This window comes from Pan paniscus, chromosome 10 (genome assembly GCF_029289425.2).
Source record: "Pan paniscus chromosome 10, NHGRI_mPanPan1-v2.0_pri, whole genome shotgun sequence".
Lineage (NCBI taxonomy): Eukaryota > Metazoa > Chordata > Mammalia > Primates > Hominidae > Pan > Pan paniscus.
This window is the reverse complement of record NC_073259.2, coordinates 104,540,333-104,564,049: the sequence shown is the minus strand read 5'-3', so window position 1 is coordinate 104,564,049 and position 23,717 is coordinate 104,540,333. Positions and strand designations below refer to the sequence as shown.

At 42.6% G+C, this 23,717-nt stretch overlaps 1 protein-coding gene across 1 annotated transcript in view; it reads right to left on the bottom strand.

The window, feature by feature from the left end:
* The window catches only part of CFAP54 (cilia and flagella associated protein 54), a 397,088-nt gene extending 384,843 nt beyond the window's left edge, over positions 1–12,245 (bottom strand). The window contains exons 1-2 of the mRNA XM_034934266.2: positions 11,882–12,245; positions 949–1,054 (exon numbers count right to left, since the gene is read on the bottom strand). Coding sequence (XP_034790157.2) covers positions 949–1,054; positions 11,882–12,198 — 423 coding nt within the window. The 5' untranslated portion in view covers positions 12,199–12,245. The remainder of the gene's footprint in view (positions 1–948; positions 1,055–11,881) is intronic.
* Between the last annotated feature and the right edge of the window lie 11,472 nt (positions 12,246–23,717).

The following is a 23,717-nucleotide window of genomic DNA, read 5'->3' as shown; positions in this document are numbered from 1 at the left end:
CAAGTTTCTAAGACCCATGGTCCATTTATGTGGAACTATGGTTATTCTCTAGTTTTGGCAGAAGAAAATAGATCTTAGTTCTTCATTATGAAGTTCCACCACTCATATCCTCTATTTGGTAAATTTGTCTCCCAGACCAAGAGGATTAAAGTCCAGAAAATAGAGAGGGGAAAAATGAAGTTGAGAAACTGAAGATTGAGAAAACACTTAACACTGCCCACGGCTGGCCTAAGATCCCATTGTCTGACGTTCACATAACTTAGAATAATCTGGACCTAGGCCAGAGTTTAAGGGGGAAACTCACATGATCATTAATGGAAAACCCAGCCATGCTGTGGTCTCAGCAAACCAAGTCCACCGGTCCACAGCATTCCAAGCCCTAGACATTCAGGTAGAACTAAAAGTAGGACACAAACTCATTCTGGAATACAATACTGAGCAAGAAACAGGGTATGTATGGAATGACTTATAATTACATACAGCAAAACATTAAGAAAGAGTTGAAAGAGTTTAATAAACAGGGCACTGAAGCAGGCAACAGAGCTGCAAGGCCAAGACCCCTGAAGGTTGACCACTGGGCAAGGCCAGCCATATGAAAAACAACAGGAAGTGGTGTCTGGGCTCCTTTGTATAAGGTAGGAACACGATGATTCAGCATTTCCTGTTGTGCGCCTACCACACCCTCTGTTAACCCGGCCACCCTCCTGCCCATCCACAGCCAGCTGCCTGGCTGTCCAGGAATGTCTCACCTCTGGGAAATCTCAACTACAAAATTAAAAAGCAACACTTTTTTGGTTACTGTGCCTTATTAAAATTTTTATGTACTCATTTATTTTTTTCTAAGAGAAAAATCAAAACATGTAAAATAGGAAGGGTATCAGACTAAATACTGTAATAATAATTAGCCAAATGAACTTCTTTTTGGCTCTTTCCTGCAGAGGCACTTACTTTCATTTGACAAAGGCTATCTCCAACCTTCAGAAGCTTTTCATTGTAATAGTCTGCTGGCAGCCTGGGGGCGTATTTAGTCCAGATATTAAACAAAGAAGTGGCACTGTAAAAATCATAAAATAAAACGACATTGTCAAAGTCTGCAGGAAACCCCAATTAATTTGCAAGCAATCCTTTAAAACTTACCTTATGCTAAAGCCTTTCCAATGTGCCTCATTGTTAATGTCCAATTATTAATAATAAATGTAATTACAGTTAAAATTATTGCTTCCTATGTACCAAGCATTGATTGCAGCCCTTTACATATGTTTTTTTAAGATACTTTACTTCATAGAGCAATTTTAAGTTCACAACAGAATTGAGCAGAAGGTTCAGAGATTTCCCATATATACCCTGTGCCCCCAAACATGCACAGCCCTCCCCATTATCAACATCTCCACTAGAATGGTACCTTTGTTGTGATGAACCTACATTGACACATCATTATCACCCAAAGTCCATAGTTTAGGGTTCACTGTTGGTGTCATCCATTCCATGAGTTTGGACAAATGTATATAATGTCTATCCACTGTGAAAATATCAGAGAGTAGATTCACTATCCTAAAAATCCTCCGTGCTCCACTTATTCATCCCTCCTTTCCCGCTTAATCTCTGTTAACCACTGATATTTTTACTGTCTCCATAATTATGCCTTTTCCAAAATGTCATAGTTGGAATCATATAGTAGGAAGCCTTTTCAGATTGGCTTCTTTCACTTAGCAATATGCATCTAAGTTTCCTCCATGTCTTTTCATGGCTTGATAGCTCATTTCTTTTTAGCACTGAATAATATCCCATTGTCTGGATGCATTACAGTTTATTTATCCACGCACATGCTGAATGACATCTTGGTTGCTTACAAGTTTTGGCAATTATGAATAAGGCTGCTAGAAATACTGATGTGCAGGGTTTTTTTTGTTTTGTTTTGTTTTGTTTTGTTTTGTTTTTGAGATGGAGTCTTGCTCCTGTCACACAGGCTGGAGTGCAGTGGCACGATCTTGGCTCACTGCAACCTCCACCTCTGGGGTTCAAGCAATTCTCCTTCCTCAGCCTCCCGAGTAGCTGGGATTACAGGCGTGCACCACCATGCCTGGCTGATTGTTGTATTTTTAGTAGAGACAGGGTTTCACCATGTGGGCCAGGCTGGTCTCAAACTCCTGACCTCAGGTAATCCACCCGCCTAGGCCACCCAAAGTGCTAGTATTACAGGCATGAGCCACCGCTCCCAGCCCGATGTGCAGGTTTTTATATGGACATAAGTTTTCAATTCCTTTGGGTAAATACCAAGGAGCACAAGGGGTGAATGTTATGGTAAGAATATGTTTAATTTTGTAAGAAACCACCTGTCTTCCAAAGTGGCTGTACTATTTTGCATTCCCACCAGCAATCAATGAGAGACTTCATTGCTCCACATCCTTTCCGGCATTTGGTGTTGTCGGTGTTCTAGATTTTAGCCTTCCTAATAGGCGTGTAGGGTATCTTATTGTTGCTTTAATTTGCATTACCCTGATTACATATGATGTGGAGCATATTTTCATATGTTTATTTGCCATCTGTATATCTTCTTTGGTGAGGTGTCTGTTAAGGTCTTTGGCCCATTTTTAAAATCAGGTTGTTGGCCAGGCACAGTGGCTCATGCCTGTAATCCCAGCACTTTGGGAGGCCAAGACAGGTGGATCACTTGAGGTCAGGAGTTTGAGACCAGCCTGTCCAACATGGTGAACATGGTGAAACCCCGTCTCTACTAAAAATACAAAAATTAGCCAGGCATGGTGGCGCACACCTGTAGTCCCTGCTACTCAGGAGGAGAATCATTTGAACTCATGAGGTGGAGATGGCAGTGAGCTGAGATCAGGCCACTGCACTCCAGCCTGGGCAAAAGAGCAAGACTCCATCTCAAAAAAATTAGTAAATAAATAAATAAATAAAAATATTTTAAAAAGTAAAATCAGGTTGTTGTTATTGCTGAGTTTTCAGAGTTCTTCGTATATTTTGGAAAACAGTCCTTTATCAAATATGTCTTTTGCAAATATTTTCTCCCAGTTTGTGGCTTATCCTTTCATTCCCTTGACAGTATCTTTCATAGAGCAGAAATTTTTCATTTTAATGAAGTCCAACTTAACAATTCTTTCTTTCATGGATCATGCCTTGGTAATGTATATTCAAACTTATCACCAAACCCAAGGTCACCTAGATTCTCTCCTATGTTATCTACTAGGAGTTTATTTTTTATTTTTTGTTTTGAGATGGAGTCTCACTCTGTCACCAGGCTTGAGTGCAATGGTGCCATCTCAGCTCACTGCAACCTCTGCCTCCTGGATTCAAGTGATTCTCCTGCCTCAGCCTCCCGAGTAGCTGGGACTACAGGCACGCACCACCACGCCCAGCTAATTTTTGTATTTTTAATAGAGATGGGTTTTCACCATGTTGACCAGGATGGTCTCAATCTCTTGACCTTGTGATCCACCTGCCTAGGCCTCCCCAGGTGCTGGGATTACAGGCGTGAGCCACGGTGCCCGGCCAGGAGTTTCATAATACTGCATTTTACATTTAGGTAGGTGATCCATTTTGGGTTAATTTTTGTGAAGGTCATACGGTCTGTGTCTAGATTCATTTTTTGGCATGTGGATATCCAGTTGTTCCAGGACCATTTATTGAAGACACTGTTCTCCACTGAATTGACTTTGCTCACTTGCCGAAGATCAGTTTGTTGCCAGAAAAGGGGTTTTGATCCAGACCCCCTAGATTCATTTTTTGGCATGTGGATATCCAGTTGTTCCAGGACCATTTATTGAAGACACTGTTCTCCACTGAATTGACTTTGCTCACTTGCCAAAGATCAGTTTGTTGCCAGAAAAGGGGTTTTGATCTAGACCCCAAGAGAGGGCTCTTGGATCTCGCACGGGAAGGAATTCAAGACAAGTCACAGAGTGCAGTGGGAAGAGATCATTTATTGAAAGCTACTCAGTTACAGAGTTGGGCAACCTCAGAAAGCAGGAAGATGAACACACTATCTTTGTTTTAAACTCTTCTTATATAGGGGTCTTATCTACGTAAAAAGCCAAGCTAAGTTAGGTCTACATGCAGGTAGGCCAACAGTGTGACGAAGTTTATTACTCTGTTGATTTAAAGGAAACTATCCTCAACGTTTTCATGTGCAGTACATCAAGGCATAGCTATAATTATCTTGAAGGCGTATATTGTTATGGGTACTGGGACATCTGGACTTTCTGCTGTTGTAGGTGCTTGTCTTTGCAGGTATCTTTAGGCTGTTTCTTCAACTGTAAAAAATTGATGACCATGGGTCACGCCTGGCAAGGAATGTGCCTTGCTAATTTTAAAATGGAGTTGATTTTAAAATGCCATTACTCTGGCTCTCCTATGCTCCTGTTTCCCTAACAAGTTGGCTATATTTATGTGAGTCTACTTCTAAGCTGTGTATATTGTTCCACAGATTTGTCTATTCTTTCACCAATGTCACACTATCTTGAATACTGTAGCTTTATAGTAAGTCTTGAAATTGAGTCGTGTCAGTCCTCCAACTTTCTTCTTCTATTTTGGGTCTTTTGCCTATATATGTACCTTTTTTCACTTCATTTTCACAACTCCAAGAAAAGTAATATCAATATCCCAAAGATACAGTTGATTAAGCTGAGGCTCAGTGCATCTATGCTCTTAACGACTACATGAATGAGCTTGCCAGTCCTCTGGAAAGTAAACTCCCTGAGGTCAAGGACCTCAACAATATTATTCATTGCCCAGCCCCAACAGTAGTGAATACCTAGTACATGTAGGTACTCAATAAATATCTGCTGAAAGATGAATGAATGAATAAAGGATTGGGAAGAAAACATTATTTGTTCTTGTTTTATTTTTTCTTATGAAGGGCTCAGGGCTCAAATAGCCAGTCAATCCACTTAGAGCTATACTTCCCTCCACCAAGTAAAATAAAAACAAAACAAACAGCATTTTCAAAATGGTTTCTAACCAGAGTTTCAAACAGTAGCAGATCATTGCCTATTTTATTCATTCATTTAGTTAACATTTATTTCTTTCCTCTCTCCCAGAAATTATATATGTCTCTAGGAAAAATCCGAATATCCCTTAACAAGTGTCCAATCCTATCTCATAAATTTCTAGATAAGACTGAATATTTGTGACCCCTCCCCCACTGCCCCCCAATTCATATGTTGAAATCCTAACCTCCAGTGTGGTTGTATTTGGAAACAGGGCCTCTAAGGAAGCAATTAAGGTTAAATGAAATTATAAGATTAGTACTCTGGCCTGATGGAATTAATGTCCCTACAAGAAGAGACTCCAGAGAGCTTGCTCTTTTGTGATATGGTCATAAATTGTTTACAGTCTCCATGCTTGAGGACAAAGCAGCCTTCTACAAACCAGGAGAGGAGTCCTCATGAGAAACCAACCCTGCTGGACCTTGATCTGGGACTTCCAGCCTTCAGACTGTGAAAAATAAATAAATTTCTGTTGTTTAAGCCACCTGGTCTATAGTATTTTGTTATGGCAGCCTGAGCTGGCTAATACAGGACCTAAACTTAAGAACTGAAGATGGCTCTAATACTTATGATGTATGTGTTGGAGTAATAATGGAACATCTAAACAGAAACCTGTCAATTAATTCATTTGGGTAATTAAATAATATTGATTGAGTCACTGATTGAGTGAAGGAGACAATGCATTCCTCCTTCACGAACTGATTAATAATATATTTAGGTAGAAAAATATATGCATATACCAAGTAATAAATAACAATGCCAAATAAATATAGCAAATATAAACCACAGACATTTAAAAGGGGAGAGGTGTTTTGTTTGCTTTATTACCTCTTTCACTTTCATTTGCTGCTTCACGAAATGCCATGGTATTTGAATAAATATAATGAATCCAAGAAATTCACCAAGTCTTACTAGAAGTCTTAAATTATGTAGATGAAATAGTTAATTCTTCTAAACCTTACAGATGAGATAATGATGACTAGGTTTGTTACTCATAAAAGAAAAATACCAGCTTTGTTAAATCAATCAAGATTATATAATAAGAAAGAAAAAATCTCTTTTTTTGTTGAACCCTAAGTTCAGGTTAAGGCTGCTCATTGGGAATAGCTTACATAATGATTAAACCAAAAATATATAATATATACTACAGAATGTACATCATTTGAGAAGAAAATGTTAATGTACTTGGGATTGCTGACTGTTGCTAGATATGTAAAATGTTCTAAAACAGAAAATCAGCCAGGCACGATGGCTCATGCCTGTAATCCCAGCACTTTGGGAGGCCAGAGTGGGCAGATCGCTTGAGGTCAGGAGTTCAAGACCAGCCTGGGAAACATCACGAAATCCCGTCTCTACTAAAAAAAAAAAACAAAAATTAGCCGGGCGTGGTGACACGCACCTATAGTCCAGCTACAAACGAGGCTGAGGCACGTGAATTGTCTGATTGACTGCACCCGGGAGGCAGACGTAGCAGTGAGCCAAGATCCGGCTACTGCACTCCAGCCTGGGCGACAGAACAAGACACTGTCTCAAAAAAGAAAAAGGAAGGAAGGAAGGAAGGAAGGAAGGAAGGAGAAAAGAAAAGAAAATCATAACTATATAAGCAGAATACCTCAATCTTATGTGCTTATAGCAAAAGCACATTTTTAAAAACGTATCATACTCTTATTTAAAGATATTTCTAGTATGACAATAATTTATATTTTAAATACTATGAATTGTATGCTTATGGAAGTTTCCATAGTTATAAGGAGAAACAAATTTTGATACAAAAAATAACCATCTGTCGTCTAGGCGCAGTGGCTCACGCCTGTAATCCCAATACTTTGGGAGGCCAAAGCGGTCGGATCACGAGGTCAAGATATCAAGACCATCCTGGCCAACATGGTGAAACTCCGTCTCTACTAAAAATACAAAAATTAGCTGGGCGTGGTAGGTTGTGCCTGTAGTCCCAGTTACTTGGGAGGCTAAGGCAGGAGAATCACTTGAATTCGGGAGGCGGAAGTTGCAGAGAGCTGAGATTGCGTCATTGCACTCCAGCCTGGCGACAGAGCAAGACTCTGTCTCAAAAAATAATAATAATAATAACCATCTGTCAAATATATTATAAAAGCAACTCCTACCTCCTGTACTCCTAACTGGTCTCTACACTGCTATTCTTGTTCCCTTTGGATATGATCATCAGAATAATATTTTAAAACAAAAACTAGGCTGTGCATGGTGGCTCACACCTGTAATCCCAGCACTTTGGGAGGCTGAGGCGGGTGGATCACTTGAGATCAGGAGTTTGAGACCAGCCTGGCCAACATGGTGAAACCCTGTCTCTACTAAAGACACAAAAATTAGCCGGGCGTGGTGGCATGCGCCTATAATCCCAGCTACTCAGGAGGCTGAGGCAGGAGAATCACTTGAACCCCGGAGGCGGAGGTTGCAGTGAGCTGAGATTGCACCACTGCATTCCAGCCTTGTTGACAGAGTGAGACTGTCTCAAAAAAAAAAAAAAATTACATAAGGGTAATCCTTTGCCAAAACTACCCAGTGGAATAAATGCAAACTCTTTAAAATGGCCTCTAAAACCTTCCAAAGTCCTATTATTCCCCTAAATCTCACCTCATACTGTTGTACCTCTTTCACTCTGCTTCTGCTAAATGGGATTCTGTCCATTCCTCCGAAGTAGGAATGGATCTGTTCTGCCAAGGATCTTCCTGCATTTTTGTCCCCCTATTCATCCTCTCTGTTTGGCTAGTCAAATCCCAGGTGTCCTTCTCATCTGAGCTTAATGGCACCTCCCTTACCAATCATTCGAAAGCAAGTCCCCACTACATTCTCTTTAAGCCTCTGCTTTAAGTGTCATCTACTCTGACCACCTTATTGAAAATTGCAACTTCCTATCTTCCACTCCATAACCTCTTCTCTTTTTCTTTTTCTTTTTAATTTCTAATGGGAATAGATTATCTTCTTTTTCTCTCTAGCATTTATCATTTCTTCGTTTTGTTTTTTTGTTTGTTTGTTTGAGACGGAGTCTCACTGTCGCCTGGGCTGGAGTGCACTGGCGCGATCTTGGCTCAATGCAACCTCCGCTTCCCAGGTTCAAGCGATTCTCCTGCCTCGGCCTGCCGAGTAGCTGGGATTACAGGCGCCCACCACCACGCCCGACTAATTTTTTGTATTTTTAGTAGAGACAGGGTTTCACTATGTTGGCCAGGCTGGTCTCAAATACCTGACCTCGTGATCCAGCCTCTCAAAGTGCTGGGATTACAGGCGTGAGCCACCGCACCCAGCTGCATTTATCATTCCTAAATTACCATAAAATACACATAATTGATGTTTATTGTCTAGTTCCCTCTCTAAAGTCTGAGAAGGCAGAGACTTTTGTCTGGTTCACTGCTGTAGCCAGAGTGCCTAGTAGGAAGCCTGACACATATAAGTGCTCAGCAGTTACTTTCATAGCATTTGTTGTTTGTGAATTGACTAATGACTCATTGAACATCTATCTCCCTCTCTAGGCTATAAGCTCCATGAATACTGACTCCCATATCTACTTTGTTCACCACTGTGTAACCAGTGTCAAGTACATTTCCTCACACATAGCAGGCACTCAGTAAAAATTATTGTATAAATAAAGGCCAAAATTGTGTGAGAGGTTGGACTGTTAAGGCACATGTCAATCCAATGCTTGTGATTCTTATAGTCTTGTTAAAGATGGCGCAGATACTGTACTTATAGACTGGCCCATGTCTACTTTCCTATATGTAATAGTCACAATTACTAAGAATATAAGGATAATAACTCTTTTTTTTTTTTTTTTTTTGAGACAGAGTCTCATTCTGTCATCCAGGGTGGAGTGTAGTGGCATGATCTCGGCACACTGGCAACCTCCACCTCCTGGGTTCAAGAGATTCTCGTGCCTCAGCCTCCTGAGTAGCTGGGATTACAGGCGCACACCACCACGCCCGGCTAATTTTTGTATTTTTTAGTAGAGACAGAGTTTCGCCATGTTGGCCAGGCTGATCTTGAACTCCTGACTGCAGGTGATCTGCCCGCCTCAGCCTCCCAGAGTGCTGGGATTACAGGCGTAAGCCACTGCACCAGGCCAAGGATAATAACTCTTGAATCCTTTCAATACTAAATATTTATTGAATGTTTACTATGTCCCAACCCCCAGGCTAAGTGCCAGAAATACAGCAATGAAAAAGAGACACATCCAAAGTCACCAGGGAGCTTACATCCTAATGAGACAGACAATACACAAGAAAACAAATCAATTTAAAAATATAAACCTATAAGTGAATCTGCATTCGATAGGAAAGGCCACTCTAAGGAGGTGACAACTGAGCTGAGGCCTGAAAAAAGGAGCCAGATTTTTGAAAAGCTTGGGGAAGAACATTCAGACAACAAAGATGGCAAATATAAAGGCTCTGGGGTGAGAAACAGTAGGACCTGTTTCTCTGGAAAGTCCTGAGAGAGAAGTGAGGGATGAGCTGAGCTCAGAAAGGCAGGCAGGGTCAACACCTCAGCCCCTGGAGAGTATCAGAATTCTTAAGTTTATTCCAAAAGCAATGGGAAGCAATAGAAAGACTTTAGATAAGATTTGTAAAGATCATCCTGACTGCTAGGTGAAGGATAGATTGGAGACAGTGGCTGCAGGGAAAATGAAATGGTGGTGGTTTGGACTGGAACGCTGGTAGTGGAGATGGGGAGATGAAGTTCAAAGATAAAAACCATTTAAATATAAATGTATAAGCCGGGCAAGGTGGCTCATGCCTGTAACCTCAGCAATCTGGGAGGCCAAGGCAGGTGGATCACCTGAGGTCAGGAGTTTGAGACCAGCCTGGCCAACATGGCGAAACCCCATCTCTACTAAAAATACAAAAATTAGCCGGGCGTGGTAGCAGGCGCCTGTAGTCCCAGCTACTCAGAAGGCTGAGGCACAAGAATCGCTTAAACCTGGGAGGCAGAGGTTGCAGTAAGCTGAGATCGCAGCACTACACTCCAGCCTGGGGTACAGAGTGAGACTCCCTATCAATAAATAAATAAATAAAGCATATAGAGTAGGTATATAATGGGCTTTCCTTGGTCAATTCTTGGTTCTCATCTTACTTGGCCAGTCAGCAGAATTTGCCACAGTTGATCATTCCTTTCTTCCTGAAATACTTTCTCTACCTGCTTCTAGTACACCAGGCACTTAATGGTTTTCCACTGGCCCCTCCTCCTTAGTCTCTGTTGGTTTCTTCTTATTGCCTCTCCCTGTCCATGCTGGAGCATCCCAGGGCTCAATCCTTGGACTCTTCCCTTCTCCATTTACACACACACTCCCTTAGCTATTCATCAAGTGTCATCATTTAAATATCATATGAATCCCAAATGTATATCTCATCTGACTTCCAGATTCAAATGTCCAACTACCTACATAGTAGCTCCACCTGGATGCTGAATCACATCTCAATTTTTATAAAAGTAAACTCTTGATCTCCCTCCCTGTTGCTCTTCCCACAATACAATTCCACCCCAGGTCTTTCCCATCTGCCATTCTCCCTGTGTGACCTACTTTTTGCACAAAAATCCTCATCAATTGCTCCCATATCTTTCTCATCTTTCTCAAAAGCAACTTTTCCTGACCTTCCCTAACCATGCTTCCCACCACCCCATTTAAAATTGCAACACTCAGGCCAGGCGCAGTGGCTCATGCCTGTAATCCAATACTTTGGGAGGTCAAGGTGGGAGGATCCCTTGAGCCCCCGAGTTCAAGGTTTCAGTGAGCCAGGATTGAGCCACTGCACAACAGCCTGTGCAAGAGTGAGACCCTGTCTCAAAAAAAAAAGATAAAATTGCAACATTCATCTCATATCCTCCAACACCATTCCCTGTTCTATTTTTCTCCCTAGCAGTCATCTCCTTGTAAGATTATTTACTTACATATTTGTTTAGTGGTTGTTTATACCCACAAAAACATATGCTCTATAAGGACATGGATTCTTATATGTTTTGTTAACTTGATGTTTTCCTAGTTCCTTGAACAGTACTTGATATACAGTGTGTGCTCAATAAATAGTTGTTATATGCATAAATAAAAAATATTTTATTTTATTTATTTATTATTATTATTTTTTGAGAAGGAGTCTTGCTCTGTCGCCCAGGCTGGAGTGTAGTGGCGCGATCCCAGCTCACTGCAACCTCTGCCTCCCGGGTTCAAGCAATTCTCCTGCCTCAGCCTCCTGAGTAGCTGGGAGTACAGGCATGTGCCACCATGCCCAGCTAATTTTTGTATTTTGTATTCATGTATAAATTTTTGGCTCGCTCAAGGGTTTCACAACTTTCCATGTTATGAGTATATAAATTTGTATATGGAGAAAAAGGAATAACTTCGAGGTAGCTCAGGTTCATGAAGCTAGCTCTTGATACAATGAAGTATGTCATCCTGTGAACATGTGCACTTTAATTCCTTCTTATATTGCTATTAGGATTACAGTGACTTTTTCTTAATTTTGCTATTCATTCTGCGCAACTGTTTGCCTTTTTGGGAGTTCTATCACCATGTTATTACTGCAAACTGCGAACTCTTTTTAAGGTTCTTTCCTGCTTATGTTACCATCTTTCTTTTCTGGTCAAATAACAAATGGTGAGTTATGAAATATTTCTGTGTAGATTTTTATTTTGACCTGAGCAGGAAGCCAAGATATAACAGCTCCCAGGAATTAAGGATTGTTAAGAGCGACGAGTCTCCACTTCTTAAACTTTGTCTCTCCTGGGCCCTTCAGCCAGCCCCTGCGTCCGCAACGCTGAACCATCTCTGGGGCCACCACCTGCATCCTCCAGCCCTTTCCAGGGGTCCCTCCTCTGGCCGGCGCCCTCCCCAGTGCCCCGCCAGCGCTTACCAACGCCGGCGGAATTCGTGCTTCTCTTCCTCCGTGGTGGCTAAAGCCTTCTTTTTCCTCATAAAGCCTAACAACTCCTGGATCTCCTTCTCACAAGAGGCCAGGAGCGGGTTTTTCGCGTCCAGCGGCCCATAAAACACGGCTAGGGGCAATGAGTCCTCGGGGCAGGTCCACTGAAGCAGCGAGCTCCGGGAGCTCCCCTTCGACTCTGGGGGCGACCTCGAAGTCGCGGTGGAGGTCGGCGGCAGTTCTGGCCGCGACCCCGAGGTGGTAGAGTCGTCTGACGGAGAGCTCGAGGGGGAGCCCTGCGCCGCCATATTGACGCGCCCCGGCCCGCCTGGAGTATGTGTACACGCGGTTGCCTGGCGACGGTCTCGTGGCAACCGGGCATCCCGCGCGCATTCCGAGAAACACAGCGGCCCCTGGAGGGCAAAGCGAGAAAGAACCAGGTCCAGAAAAGAATGATGCTCCTGAGGGGGTTGCCTGGTTGTGCGCTGGCACCGCTGTATGAAATGCGAACAGAGAATGTTCTGAGCAGAGCGCTGGCGAATATTAGAGCCAAAAATTTAAGGTCACAAATCCAGACTATACTCTTTATCCATGTTGGCCACTTAATAACGATAATGACGACGACCATGACCATTAACGTGTGTCAGGCATTAAGCATTTGAAACATGTACTTTCATTTATCTCATTTAATCATCATAACTACTTTACAACTTAGGATACTATTAGTATATCCATCTCACAGTTTAGGGAACCAAAGCTCAAGGAGGTTAAGTCATTTGACAAAAGTCAGCGTACAACCGTAGTGTCAGCGACCAGGTCCTCCAAAGGGACCTTGTGACTCCAAAGCCTGTGCTCAAAATGAATAGGCTGTATTGATCACTCCCCAAAACAAAGCCTATTAATCAAATTGAAATTAGAGAAATATCTGACAAGCAGTTTAAGAATCAAATACAGTTGGCCCTCCAAATCTCGGGTTCTTCATCTGTGGATTCAAGCAACTCCAGATTGTAAATATTCAGAACAAAATTAGAAATAACAATACAACAATAAAAATAACACAAAATACAACTATTTACATGGCATTTATACTGTATTAGGTGTTACTAGTTATCTAGAGATGATTTAAAACATCCTGAAGGATGTGCACAAATTATATGCAAATACTACAGCATTTCATATCAGAGGCTTGAGCATCCACAGATTTTGGTATCTGCGGGTGTCATGGAACTAGTCCCCCACAGATAGCCAGGGAGTACTGAATATGCAGCTGATCCATTCTCTTTCCTCTATTTGTACCTTGAGGTCTGTAACTGTGGACATGATGTCTGTGCCTCTAATAATTATGATTATATCTATTTATGCACATTCCAGCCTTACTTTAATTATCTCTGTATTCTAAATTAATGTGCATTTTGCTCAACCTTAACCATAGGACATTAATACATACTAGTGGCCTGAAGTGTTAACTCTCAAAATACTTTGCATTTTAAACAGGGCTTTTAGGAGACTTTACTTGTGATGGGGAAACTACAGACCTCCAGGGAAATACTTGGGGAGTTTATTCTTAGCCTGTGTATTATAGGCAAAAGTCAGAGTTAAATTTATTAAAGTATGAGTATTGAGAAAATGGAGAACCTTCTTTTCTTATAAATTATGCAACACAATAAATTATCTAAGAGAAGAACCAGAAATATTTGGTGGCTTAGAAAAATCGGTCTTTAACCCTGAAAATTGTTACCAGTTCTATCACACTTAAATAAAGACAGTGACCCTAACACCCTGTGAACCCAATTTTCCATTTCAGACTAAGAAGCTTATTGGACCACAGCCTGATATCTTTCAAGTCTGACCTAATTTTATGCAGGCTCTGTGGACCTGTGCTAATTTGTGAGGCTGGCCTAATATGTCGTGTCTATTGTACCCTAATATTCTTTGAAGGAAAATAATTTTGCTCATCGGCACAGTTAATTATAGCCAGAGAAACTTCCTGGCAAGCAGTGAGATGCAATGACACCTCACTGTAGGAGTCCAATTCTCTAATCAGGATGTAGATATCATCCTTTGATCAACAAAGATTTTATCTTGTCCTCTAAGTGAACAACAAAAATTGTAAGGCTTTAAAGCATGTAGTCCTAGAGAAATAATTCATCACTGGGCATTTACAAAAATATTAATAGACATTTTTAAAAGTCGGCTTGGTAAATTCTCTTTTTTCTCATCTTTTTCTTGTTCTAACATGGCAGACTTGTCTATTGCAGATCAAAAACTGGTGTAATTTGCCACTGAGTGCTATCTATTATATTGATGAAAGTGAAACAGCAGGATAAAATTAATTAAAGTGGTCACAGAAAAGGAAAGAAAAAAATAAAAGACAAAATGGTGTTTTTCCTTCTAATCTGGCTGCTGTCACAAACAAACTTTATCATAGGGCAGACACTTATATTTCAAAGTCACTGGTAAAAGAAAATGTGACTAAGCAAATTCAAATACCTGAATTATGAAACATTGCATCTTAGTCACTTTCCTCCTTGCACACACTAAAGCTAACAATGCTTAACTTGCAGTAGTTTTTGGAAGCTTGTCTGAATATTTAAATGGGTGTTATATTCTGAATCATCATTATGATAAGATGGAAGTTTACATTTTATTTAGTTTAAATTAAATTGGCTGGGTGTCGTGGCTCACGCCTGTAATCCCAGCACTTCAGGAGGCTCAGATGGGCGAATCACTTGACGTCAGGAGTTCGAGACCAGCCTAGCCAACATGTTGAAATCCCGTCTCTACTGAAAACACAAAAATTAGCTGGGCGTGGTGTCGGACACTTGTAATCCCAGCTACTCAGGAGGCTGAAGCAGGAGAATCGCCTGAACCCAGGAGGTGGAGGTTGCAGTGAGCCGAGATCATGCCACTTCACTCCAGCCTTAGCGACAGAGCTAGACCCCATCTCAAAATAAATAAATAAATAAATAATAAAAATAAAATAAATAAATTGAATTCGAGGCATTTTTAACATTTTAGAGGTGTTATCTTCCTTGTAATTAGATGCAGCCATTATAATATCTTTTCTCTTTCCTTGTCACTTTGCTTTATTCTTCTCACTGTAATGAAAGAATGGAGCTGTGCAACTATTGTGTCTGACAAGCCTAAGTACTGTAAATAGCTTCCTCATAAATAATGTAAATTGCTATTTCTTATAATTAACATCTTCGCAGGCTGCAGGGAAGCTTTTTGCCCATTCGAAAGTCTTTTTTATCTAAAGCTACTGACTGTTAAAGAATATGCAAGGTTAGTGCTCTTTCAATTCTCAATTTAGTTGTTAATCATTTGGACTATCCCAAATAGATACAATATATATGATCTACCTAATATGTAGACTTTTTAAAACTTCTTCATCCATTTATTCAGATAAATGCAACCATTTTGTTAGTGTCCATACAAGGCATAGATGAACCCATACATTCCCTACAGGAAGCAGATAACACAAACTCAAATAATCATAATTAAAAGGCATGCTATGGATTAGCTGGACATGGTGGCATGTGCCTGTAATCCCTGCTACTTAGGAGGCTGAGGCAGGAGAATCACTTGATCCCAGGAGGCGAGGTTGCAGTGAGCCGAGATCGCGCCACTGCACCCCAGGCTGGGCGACAAAGTGAGACTCCATCTCAAAGAAAAAAAAAAAAAAAGGAAAAGAAAAAGAAAGAAAGAAAGAAAAGAAAAGAGAAAAGAAAGGAAAGGAAAGGAAAAGAAAAGAAAAAAGAAAAGAAAAGGCATGCTGTGGAATGTGCTGTGAGAAAGGTTTAAGAAATATGGGACCGCCAGGTGTGGTCACTCACGCCTGTGATCTCAATACTTTGGGAGGCCGAGGTGGGTGGATTGCTTGAGGCCAGGAGTTTGAGACCAGCCTGGGCAACACAGTGAGACCCTGTCTCTGATTTTTAAAAAAAATTTTTTTTAATTAGCCTGGCATGGTCACATGCACCTGAAATCCCAGCTACTCAAGAGGCTGAGGCAGAAAGATCACTTGAGCCAGGAGTTTGAGGCTGCAGTGAGCTATAATCACCCCACTGTATTCCAGTCTGAGCTACAGAGCAAGATCTTTTCTCAAAAAAAAGAGAGGGGAGGGGAGGGGCAGGGAGGGGAGGGGAGGGGAGGGCGAGGGGGAAGGAAGACTGTGGGAGTTCTAAGATGAATCTCGGAACTGGAAAGAGAACAGAGAATTCTAGAGGAGATGATGTTTTAGCCCCAGACCGTAAATGCCTCTCACTCACAGAAAGACCCTTGCAACAAGCATTTACCTTCTTACCATGGTAACCTAGCACCCAAACCTGGCACCTGGCACAGAGTACAGCTCAATACATCTTTGTTGGAATGAGCAAATGAAGAAAAAGAAAAAAAAAAGATGAAGAGCATTTAGAAGGATATGCCTGACTGAGAGAAAAGCCTGAGTAAGGTACAAAGCCATAAACACATACAGCAAGTCTAAATAAACAAGCTGTCTAGTGTGGTGAGCCACAGGCTGCCATAGATCCGGAGGCAGAAGATGAGGCAGAAAGGGAAGTGTGATCAAATACAATGGGGAGTTGGAAGGTATGCTGAGTAATTCTGACTTGGTTTTGACTTGGTTCTGTATTCAGGAGAGAGGTTTCGTGGTTTTGTTTTGTTTTTGAGACAGATTTTCACTCTTATCGCCCAGGCTGGAGTGCAATGGCGCAATCTCAACTCACTGCAACCTCTGCCTCCCGGGTTCAAGCGATTCTCCTGCCTCAGCCTCCCGAGTAGCTGGGATTACAGGCGCCCGCCACCACGCCCAGCTAATTTTTGTGTTTTTTAGTAGAGATGGGGTTTCACCATGTTGGCCAGGCTGGTCTCGAACTCCTGACCGCAGGTGATCCACCTGCCTCAGCCTCCCAAAGTGCTGGGATTACAGCCGTGAGCCACTGCACCCGGCCAAGAGAGGCTTTGTTTAAACAAACAAACAAAAAAAAAAACCAGTACATTAAAGATGTTAAAAGCCCACGCAGTGGCTCACACCTGTAATCCCAGTGAAACGGAAAAGTTCCCTTGTCCCCCTTGCAGGGCGTGCGATGGGGGTGTGGATCGCTTCTTGAGTGCCCCACTGCTCAAACCTCTAGGGGAGTATACAGACAGGCAGGCTGTGGGGTTCTGACCCCAAGGCAGTGTCTAGGGGTGAATGTTTACAGCTGAAGCCCCAGTGGGCATGTGTTTCAGGGTGCTCTTTTAGTTTAGTCATCCATAGGCAGCTTGCTAGCTCAGTTAGACCCCTGCCTTATCGCAAGGACAGAGGGCTTTCTGTATCCCGGGGTTCTTGCCTTGGTGTACGGGAAGAACCGGATCACACGTGGGCCTGGAGAATGAGTGCAAGGTTTTATTGAATGGAAGTAGCTCTCAGCAGATGGGGGAGCCAGAAGGGAGATGGCTTTCCCCTGGAGTCGGGCTGCTTAGCGGCCTGGGCTCTCCTCCGACTGCCCCAGCCAAACTCTGCCTCGTTCTGCCAGTGGATGGCCGTGCGGCGTGCCAACGTCTATCGGTGTGCTCTTCCGCTGGCGTGCTCTCTTTGATGTCCTCTCGACATCCAGCCTCTTGTGTCTTTTTCAACCGATGTGTTCCTCTCCATGTCCAGCCACCTGTAGGTCTGCCTGCTAGGGTCTTCGGGGTTTTTATAGGCACAGGATAGAGGCGTGGCAGGCCAGGGTTGTCTTGGGAAATGCAACATTTGGGCATGAAGGCAGAAGTGCCTGTCCTCACCTAGGTCCATGGGCACAGGCCGGGGATGGAGCCTTCACCAGGGACCATGCCCTTCCTTTCCCAGCACTTCCCTTCCAACCTTCCCTATCACCAGCACTTTGGGAGGCGGAGGCAGGCAGATCACTTGAGGCCAGAAATTCGAGAACAGCCTGACCAACATGGTGAAACCTAGTCTCTACTAAAAACACAAAATTAGCTGGGCGTGGTGGCAGGTGCCTGTAAGCCCAGCTGCTCAGGAGGCTGAGGCAGGAGAATCGCTTGAACCCAGGAGGCGGACTTTGCAGTGAGCCAAGATGGCACCATTGCACTCCAGCCTGGGCAACAGAGCAAAACTCTGTGTCATAAATAAATAAACGCCCAAATTCTGAGGCCAAAGAGCATGGTTTGAATCCTCACTTCTTCCAAGTTACTTAACCTCATTGTGCCCCATTTTCTTAATCCGTAAACCAGGTGCTGGGTTCTCAGGACATATGCAATGAATCCAGTATAACATCCCTACTTCCTTGAGCCTTCCGACCTTTTCTTCAATATGATATCAAGGAAGTTCTGTCATCTCCACTTCATTTGATGTGGAACATTATCAGATCAATGCTTCAAGAAGTCATCTCATTAAGTTATTAGGAATTCTGAATCATGGGTGAGTATTCCCATATTAATGAATTCTACCCTCGTCACTTTTGCATTCTGTGCCCCGGTCTAACATATTCAAGACTCACTCCTACACATGTTCTCTGCAGTTTCAGCTACTACTTATTAGCCAGATCCCACAATTCCTTTGCCATGTAAGCAATTTCTTCTTAGAGCAGAGCTTGTAATTTCCTGCTCAGGCTGTGCTGAAACCTGACTTTCCTTTCCAGCCAGAAGGCAATGAAGTGTATTGGGGGCACATCTTGAGGAAAACAAGTCTCATCATGAAAGGCACCTGCTTCAGATTAGGTCATTATATGTTCCCCCAGGCAAGCAGAGATTGTTTTTCTCTGGCAAATGGTTAGGGGCTATTTTTGCAAGTATAGGGGGCTCAGAGAAATTTAGAGGTTCAAAGTTCTTGGGCTTGTCTACCTAAATGTTTCCACTTCAGGTCTCTCGGCCTCCACCTTTTCTTGGACTTTCTGCTGTATAATCAGATCCTGGACCCGGTCTTTAGCAAAATCTACCCTGCAGCTGTCCTAAGCTGCAATAGAGGCACTGTCTTTCAGAGCATGCCTTCAGTTGTGAATTAACTGCTCTAAGACAATCAGGTCCCTGTTGCCTTCAGATAGGTGACAATTCAACTCTAAAATCTAATCCTGAGTGTCCAATTTTTTTTCTTTTTTCTTTTTTTTTCTTTTTAGATGGAGTTTCGCTCTTGTTGCCCAGGCTGGAGTGCAATGGCGCTATTTCGGCTCACCACAACCTCTGCCTCCCCAGTTCAAGGGATTCTCCTGCCTCAGCCTCCCAAGTAGCTGGGATTACAGGCATGCACCACCACGGGGTTTCTCCATGTTGGTCAGGCTGGTCTCGAACTCCCTACCTCAGGTGATCTACCCGCCTCGGCCTCCCAAACTGCTGGGATTACAGGCGTGAGCTACCATGCCCAGCCGAGTGCCCACTTTTTACACCTCACTTTATTGTGTTAACCTGAGTTTCCTAAAAAACAAGAGTTTGAGGCAAAGGCTTAATTGCTAGTGCTTCACTTAGTAGTGTAATTTCCGTGAAGCAAGAATGAAGAGAAAAGAAAGTGGGACAGGGACAGATGAAAAGTACAATGCCGGCCTTCTTCACATCATGAAGAAACACAACGAGTTGCTCAGTCATGCGGGATGTGTCCCAACAGGCTATCTACATCTCTATATACTACATCTTAGAGGAGTTTGTAAGAGGAAAAGGTAGAGAGAAAATATACCTGCTGCCCTTCTCCTGGTCAAGATTCACCACTCTACTTCCAGGTTGGATCACCTTGCCCCTTCAGCAGCTACTGACGATGCCAAATCTCATACCTTGTGATATAGTGTTTCATCCCAGTTCAAAAGCAGTGAAAGGGCCAGGCACAGTGGCTCACACCTACAATCCCAACACTTTGGGAGGCCAAGGCGGGCAGATCACCTGAGACCAGGAGTTCAAAACCAGCCTGGCCAACATGTGAAACCCCATCTCTGCTAAAAAATATAACAATTAGCCAGGAGTGGTGGCAGGTGCCTGTAATTCCAGCTACTTGGGAGGCTGAAGCAGGAGAATCACTTGAACCCAGGAGGTGGAGGTTACGGTGAGCTGAGATCATGCCCCTGCACTCCAGCCTGGGTGACAGAGCAAGACTCCATCTCAACAACAACAACAACAACAATAACAACAACAACAAAAGCAGTGAAAGGAACTGGGCACAGTGGAACATGGCTATAATCCCAGCTACTTAGGAGGCCAAGGTGGGAGGATCATTTGAACCCAAGAGTTCAAGTCCAACCTTGGCAACATAGTGAGACCCCATCTCAATTTTTTTTTTAAAGTGGTGAAAGGAGCCAAAAACGCCACATAGTGGCCTCAGGTGGTGGAACCAAGCAGGCCAGGATGGGGTTTCTCCAACCTGGAGGCAGTCATCAGAGCGGTTGCTGGAAAGCAGCAAGTGGTAGAGGGCCTAGAAAGTCGGTGAAGACAGAAAACCCAAGGCTTTGCATAAGGTGTGTCTAGTATACAAGTCCTCTTGGATGCTAATGCCAGCAACACGCTAAGGAAAAGAGAGCAGCAAGATGGAAGGAGCCTGGATTCCTTCACACTGTGAAGCCCTGGTATGAGTCCTAGACCACTCACCCAACTTACTATGTGAGAGGAAAATAAACTTTCAGCGGACAGGCGCGGTGGCTCACGCCTGTAATCCCAGCACTTTGGGAGGCTGAGGCGGGCGGATCATGAGGTCAGGAGATTGAGACCGTCTTGGCCAACATGGTAAAACCCCGTCTCTACTAAAATACAAAAGATTAGCCGGGCGTGGTGATGCGTGCCTGTAATCCCAGCTACTTAGGAGGCTGAGGCAGGGGAATCGCTTGAACCCGGGAGGCAGAGGTTGTAGTGAGCTGAGATGGCACCACTGCACTCCAGCTTGACGACAGAGCAAGACTCCATCTCGAAAAATAAAATAAAATAAACAACCATAAGTAAATAAATAAATAAACTTTCACCTTGTTTCAGGTACTGGGATTGGAGGTTTTTGTAGGAGGTGCCAACCCTTTACTACAACTATTGTACCCTATCACCTAGAAGTTTTATTTCTTGGGCCAGGTGCAGTGGTTCACACCTGTAATCTCAGCACTTTGGGAGGTGAAGGCGGGTGGATCACCTGAGGTCAGGAGTTCGACACCAGCCTGGCCAACATGGTGAAACTCCGTCTCTACTAAAAATACAAAATTAGCCAGGCGTGGCGGCGGGCACCTGTAATCCCATCTACTTGGGAGGCTGAGACAGGAGAATCACTTGAACCAGGGAGGTGGAGGTTGGAATGAGCCAACATCACACCACTGCACTCCAACCGGGACAACAAGAGCAAAACTCCATCCCAAAAAAAAAAAAAAAAGAAATTTTATTTCTTGATTTCTTGAAATCAGCTTTAGAAATCATACATATGCATAAAGATGCATATACAGATATATACAGAACATACAGCAGATGTTTATTGCTAACCTTAAATGCTTACAATAGTAAAGCATTAAAAACAATCACTGGGTGCGGTGGCTCACACCTGTAATCCCAGCACTTTGGGAGGCCAAGGCAGGCAGATCACCTGAGGTCAGGAGTTCGAGACCAGCCTGACCAACATGGAGAAACCCCATCTCTACTAAAAATACAAAATTAGCTGGGTGTGGTGGTGCATGCCCGTAATCCCAGCCATTCGGGAGGCTGAGGCAGGAGAATTGTTTGAACCCAGGAGGTGGAGGTTGCAATGAGCCGAGATCGCGCCATTGTACTCCAGCCTGGGCAACAAGAGTGAAACTCTGTCTCAAAAACAAAAACAAAAAAACACAATATAAATGTACATCAATAGAGTAATGCATAGATAAACTATAGTTTAGCTATAGTATTGAATACTACTCAGCACCCAAAGGGAATGTAGTGGGTTTTTATGTCTTAACATAAAAATATTTTTAAGACTTTTTTAAATCAAAAAATTGCAATATAATGTAAACAGTACGCCAACATTTATCTATATGTACCACAAAAATGATACTATAATATTTGTGTTTATATGTATGTTTGTATGTATTATGAGAGAGGGAAGAAAAGAGAGAGAGATCAAAAATGAGAGTGAAAATAAATGTGTTGAGAAGTTCTGAAAGAAAACCCAATACATTGTTAACAGTGGTTGCATTTTGGAATGAACTGGAATTGAAAATATAGGATCAAATGAGATTTTAAACTTGTCTGTATTGTTTTCCCTTTTTTTAACTTTTATTTTAAGTTCAAGGGTACATGTGCAGGATGTGCAGGTTTGTTACATAGGTAAACATGTGTCATGCAGGTTTAAGAAAGACCTTCCTGTATTACTTGTGTAATTAAAAGTTAATTTTAAAATATAAAAGTCAATGTAGGGCCAGGTGTGGTGGCTCATGCCTGTAATCCCAGCACTTTGGGAGGCCGAGGCGGGCAGATCACTTGAGATCAGGAGTTCAAGACCAGTCTGGCCAACATGGTGAGACCCCATCTCTACCAAAAAAAAATAATAATAATAATACAAAAAAAAAAGTCAATGTAAAAGTAAAACTATTAACAGTTTGTTATCCCAGGAAGATGGGATTACAAGGAATCTTTGCTCCGTGTTCTTTTCTGTACCTCAAAATTTTTCTACAATGAAAATATACTACCTTTGTTGTAAAATAAAATACTTTTTTATGGCAGGGGGTGGGGGACAGAATGTCACTATGTTGCCCAGGCTGGAGTGCAATGGCACAATCTCAACTCACTGCAACCTCCGCCTCCCAGGTTCAAGCAATTCTCATGCCTCAGCCTCCTGAATAGCTGGGACTACAGGTGTGTGCCACAACACCCAGATAATTTTGGTATTTTTAGTAGAGACAGGGTTTCACCATGTTGGTCAGGCTGGTCTTGAACTCCTGACCTCATTATCCACCCACCCCGGAATCCCAAAGAGGTGGGATTACAGGCGTGAGCCACTGCGCCTGGCTAAAATACTTTTTTACCTAAAGTGTAAAAATATAGACACATGACAACAGTACTATAAACTAAAAATAAGACTTCTATAGACTTTATTAGACAAAATTTCCACTAACTGCATTATTCTGGTGAAAGCATTTAGGAGCACATTCTTGGACTATATACTATTTGTTTCATTTATTGAATCTCAAAAAAAAAAAGCAGAAAATATTTTGACTCATTTACGCAGTTTTAAGACCAAACTCCAAGACTTAGGGTCTACACGAACCCCCAAAATAGGCATATTGCTTTAAATGTACATCCTACCTCTCACTTGGATCGTCTTTCCCAGCTTTCTTCTTTAAACATGAATTTAAAGAAGAGGCAGGGTATGGTGGCTTGCACCTGTAATCTCAGGACTTTGGGAGGCCAAGGCAGGAGGATTGTTTGAGGCTAGCAGTTCAAGACCAGCCTTGGCAACATAATGAGAATCTATCTCTACAAAAAATACAAAAATTAGCCAGGTGTGGTGGCGTGCATTTGTAGCCCTAGCTACTTGGGAGTCTGAGGTGGGAGGATTGGTTGAGCCCAGGACTTGGAGGTTGCTGTGAGCTGTGATCACGCCACTGCATTCCTGCCTGGGCAACAGAGTGAGAGCTTGTCTCTAAAAAAAAAATAATAAAAAACAAAGAGTACAACTCTGTGCTTACAACAAGGCAGGAAGTAAAGGGGGGATATGCAAATAGAGATTGCAATCCACAATGCTAGCTTCCCTAAGGAAAAGCTTAAGCAGAGTGTAAATTGGAAGAGCACTGAGAGGAGAATGTTCTTGGGATCTTATCTGTCATATAACATGCTGATCAAAGAAAAACTGAACGTTTTATCTGACTCTCTGAGTTGGTGAGAAAACCCCAGTCTAATGATTTCCGAACCTTTTTACTAT